The sequence below is a fragment of the Coenobita brevimanus genome, chromosome 11, assembly GCF_032717465.1.
Source record: "Coenobita brevimanus isolate Jiangsu-jjx chromosome 11, ASM3271746v2, whole genome shotgun sequence".
Classification (NCBI taxonomy): Eukaryota; Metazoa; Arthropoda; class Malacostraca; order Decapoda; family Coenobitidae; genus Coenobita; species Coenobita brevimanus.
The window spans coordinates 11,979,096-11,983,558 of NC_136964.1; the positions used below are offsets into that span (position 1 = coordinate 11,979,096).

The 4,463-nt window shown below is 42.0% G+C and overlaps 1 protein-coding gene across 1 annotated transcript in view; it reads right to left on the reverse strand.

Annotated features, from left to right (window-relative positions):
* LOC145412177 (putative Na(+)/H(+) antiporter nhx-9) overlaps positions 1–4,110 on the reverse strand; it is a 97,912-nt gene extending 93,802 nt beyond the window's left edge. The window contains exons 1-2 of the mRNA XM_080282111.1: positions 3,806–4,110; positions 3,601–3,745 (exon numbers count right to left, since the gene is read on the reverse strand). Coding sequence (XP_080138237.1) covers positions 3,601–3,745; positions 3,806–3,928 — 268 coding nt within the window. The 5' untranslated portion in view covers positions 3,929–4,110. The remainder of the gene's footprint in view (positions 1–3,600; positions 3,746–3,805) is intronic.
* Between the last annotated feature and the right edge of the window lie 353 nt (positions 4,111–4,463).

The following is a 4,463-nucleotide window of genomic DNA, read 5'->3' on the forward strand; positions in this document are numbered from 1 at the left end:
GTATACGATAGATACTCTGATAGATAAATGGATGGATGAATAGAGAGAGAGAGAGAGAGAGAGAGAGAGAGAGAGAGAGAGAGAGAGAGAGAGAGAATAAACCCTATAAGCTCCTGGTAAAAAAAAATTCACGGGATACCACAAGCGACAGATAGATAGATAGATAGATAGATACAAGCAGGTGTAGGTCAGACAGGTGTGGCGCTACACCTGTGTTTACAGATAAATTACTCTATATGGAAGGAATTGGACAGATGCTTGGCTATTATTAAAGGGTAATTTGATAGATAAATAGGTAGATAGACAGATAGATAGAGATTTAGATAGACAGGATGAATGTACTCGTATGTAAGCTGATAGATAAACGGATGGATGGATTTAGATAGATAGACAGATAGATAGATGGATGAATGGACAGATGGATGGATAGATAGACAGAGATAAATAAATAGATGGATGGATAGATAAACAGCAGATACTTGTGGATAGATAGATATAGGCCTTGATAGATGAATAGATGTATTGTTAGATAGACAAGTAGAGACACAGACAGATAGATAGATGGGTGGATGGACTTGATAGATATTGGCGATTTGTTGGATAGATATTGGCGATTTGTTGGATAGATACAAGCGATTTGTTCGATAGATATTGGAGATTTGTTGAATAGATATTGGCGACTTGATTGATAGATATTGGCGACTTGTTAGATAGATACTGGCGATTTGTTAGATAGATATTGGCGATTTGTTAGATAGATATTGGCGATTTTGTCAGACGGTACTCCCTACATTGGGTTTCTTTGCAGTGAGTTTAGTAAATATTTGAGAGAGAGAGAGAGAGAGAGAGAGACTAAACACTTGTGGTACTATTGACAATGGGGCTGAGTTACTCCACAATTGATAAAACAATACAAGTGTTTTCTACGTGGCTCCTCAATCCCTCCCCCTCTCGATAGATAGACAGATAGATAAAATGATCCGCATAGATATACACACGATGATGATGATGATGATGAACATGAGGAAGGTGATGATGATAATGATAATAATAATAATGATGATGACGATACACATGATGATGATAATAATAATAATAATAATAATAATGATTACATACTAAACTGCATTATCTGTTCCGTACGCAGGTCAAAGGAGATTAAAAAAATGTACTGTGTCATGTAGTGCAAGGCCAAGGCGCTGATAATGATAAGGAAGATAGCAATGGGAACTATATGATAATAAAGGCTGATAAGTAATGAGTATTTTAAGATCTGAGCTGTAACTTTATGATAAATTCTTGTGTGATACTGATAATGTGTGTGTGTGTGTGTGTGTGTGTGTGTGTGTGTGTGTGTGTGTGTGTGAGAGAGAGAGAGAGAGAGAGAGAGAGAGAGAGAGAGAGAGAGAGAGAGAGAGAGAGAGAAATGACAGCTTGGCGCCGGGCCCAAATTTCATCGATTGGGAGTAAGAAAAAAGATTGGTCTGGCATACAGGGGGTGGTGGTGAAGTGGTAAGAGGAGCCGACTGCAGACTGAGAGGACGCGAGATCATTACCACAGTGAGGAATGAATATTAAACCTTTTTTCCCTTTAACCTGGGCTAAAACTGACCTCTGTCCATCTTGAATGCTGAGTTTGTACCTATGATGATGGTGATGACTATGATGATGATGGTGGTGATGGTGATGATGATGATGATGGTGATGATGATGGTGTTAGTCACGAAGAAGTGCCAAGGAAAGGACAAAAATCTGGGCCAAGTTAAAGTACTGTAGAATATTAAAGTTGTTCCAGTGATGAAAGAAGACTATCAGAATACCCCTAGGACTAGATCAACCTGCTCTTCTCTCTCTTTCTTTCTCTTTCTCTCTCTCTCTCTCTCTCTCTCTCTCACACACACACCTATTAATAAATTCTGTCCCTAATTAGTGTTACTATTACAGGTGATGAAAGTAAAGGTTATCTGTCCAGGTGTGCAAAGTGAGGTGTAGCCGAATAAAATCTAATATCATTGGACTTAAGGCTACTTTTTACTTTAATATGGTCGGGATTATCGTCCTTCTGTAGCTTATTTTACACAGCTCAGTGGCACAAGACGATACACTAGCCCTACATCCTTTTCACAACACTTCTTCGTGACTAGCATCATGTTCTAGCGTTAATAGTAACAACTCAGCATTCAAGATGGAAAGAGGGGGATTTTAGGCCAAGTTACAGTAAACAGGATTTATACAAACACAGTCTCAATGGTAAAAGAATAGATAGAAATGATAGATGTTGGCGTGACAGACAAACGGAAAGACAGATTGAACAGACAGACATACACAGAAGGAAAGAGAAAGACAGACTGACCGATAGATAGATATATAAACAATCTACCCTATAATTTATCCAGGCAATTCAGTGCACGGCCTAACCAGACAGCTCAAGGACCTTTCTTGGAGGAGGTCCCTTCTAAACTGGAAATAAAATAGCTTCGTTGGTAGGATATTCTGCTAAATAATGTGGTAGTGTGTTCCCTTGACACACACACACACACACACACACACACACACACACACACAGCCAATGCAACACGTCTTTCATATGTACTGTTCTACACACACACACACACACACACACACACACACACACACACAGCCAATGCAACACTTTTTTCATATGTACTGTTCCACACACACACACACACACACACACACACACACACACAGCCAATGCAACACTTCTTTCATATGTACTGTTCTACACACACACACACACACACACACACACACACACACACACACACACACACACACACACACACGTCCCCTGCACTTTTTCTTAACCCTTTCAGCTCAGTTCAAGACCACGGAGTCAGAGTGGAGGTTTAATTTGACTAGTAACCAAGGAGACTCATTCCTGCCTCAAAACTTATGCAACCACGAGATAGTATTTAAGTGAAAAATTTCCCTCAGGTGAAAATAAACCACAAATAGAAATATCATAAGAATCAAATAAATTCGAAGGGACGTACTGTAGGGGGTATAAGAGGGTATAAGAGGCTTGGCAGCTCCTCCTCTCGAGCGATTTATTTAGGATATAGCACCTGCATATTCCTGTATACGCTAATTATACTTCATTATTATCAACAAACGCCAATACCCAGGTGTACTGCAAGGAATATATCAACAAACAGGCCGTAGGAAGTCATCATCATCATCATCAGTGAACCTGCAGAACAAACGTGTCATCTTTTTCTACTCTGACCTACTGGCTGTTAACCTGTCCCATCCAAACCCAGAAGATATCCGAAATCTCATCACTTATGCAACCTTCACTAGTAAATAAAGTTCAGGGCAGGAAAACGTGTCATCTTCTTCTACTCTGAGCCACCGGACATCCGAAATCGCATCACTTGTACAACCCTGACTAGTAAAATGATAAAGTTCACTGTAGGACAAACGTATCATCGTTTTCTTGTCTCACCCAGTAGCTGTTAACTGTTCCATCCAATCCAAGCCAATTCCGAAATCTCGTCACTTACTAAACAACCCCCAGTAGTAAGTAAAAGGAGGCTAAAAGCACTATTCAGTGCCAAATTAGGTCAAATAACTCACCTATTTTGCCAAGACAGGCGCAGAATATCCATAACCCGATGATAAAAGGCGTTTGTACCCTCTCAAAGTCAATCACGGCCACGGGGTATCTCTCATTCCCCCCTCCCTCCTGGCCTCCCTCACCGCCTTCTTCAGCGACCTGCCCCTTGGCGCTGCCGCCCATGTGTTCACTGATGTGTTGATAGAAGGAGTCCTCGGGTCCCACCTCAGTGGAATTTTCGTAGGTTGACGCAAACGTAATGCCATCACTGTGTTCCTTAGCCGGGGTGTTGGCATAGACGTGGCCAAGGGAAACTAGGCTTAAAAGGAGTATAACCGTCCAGTTCATGGCTGAGGTATGCTATAGTGGCTACGGATACCTGGCTGACTTAGCGATGTATCCGCCTTCAGTTGCTTAGAAAGTAGCGGGTTTTGTGTCTGAATTTCACCAATGCGAGGGGAACAGACCGACACAGTTATGACACTTTTCACAACACTACGCTCCCGTAACGCACTCCGCTCGGCGACTCAGGCACTCTGTAGTTCCCCTGGCTTGAGTTGATTAAGTACAAAAGGTATCCGAGAGACTATAAGGGGAGAGGAAAGAAGATAGTGAAGATGGGACGAGCGCGGGGGGCGACAACCTTTCCCCTCAGCGTCTATCAGCTGACTGGCTGTGTACCCCCATCTCTCCCATGTGCCTTCCCGCGTACGCACAGACGAACGCACCTTCCATTTTCTCTCCAGATGTTACCTCACCGTCGACCCTCAAAGAATTTCAGAGTGAGGAGAGTGAACGTGCTCTTGAACGGAGGGAAAAATTACGCACCCATGTTTAAAGTACGAAATGAATGTGGCAAAAAAGTGGCGTGAAATGCGTCATC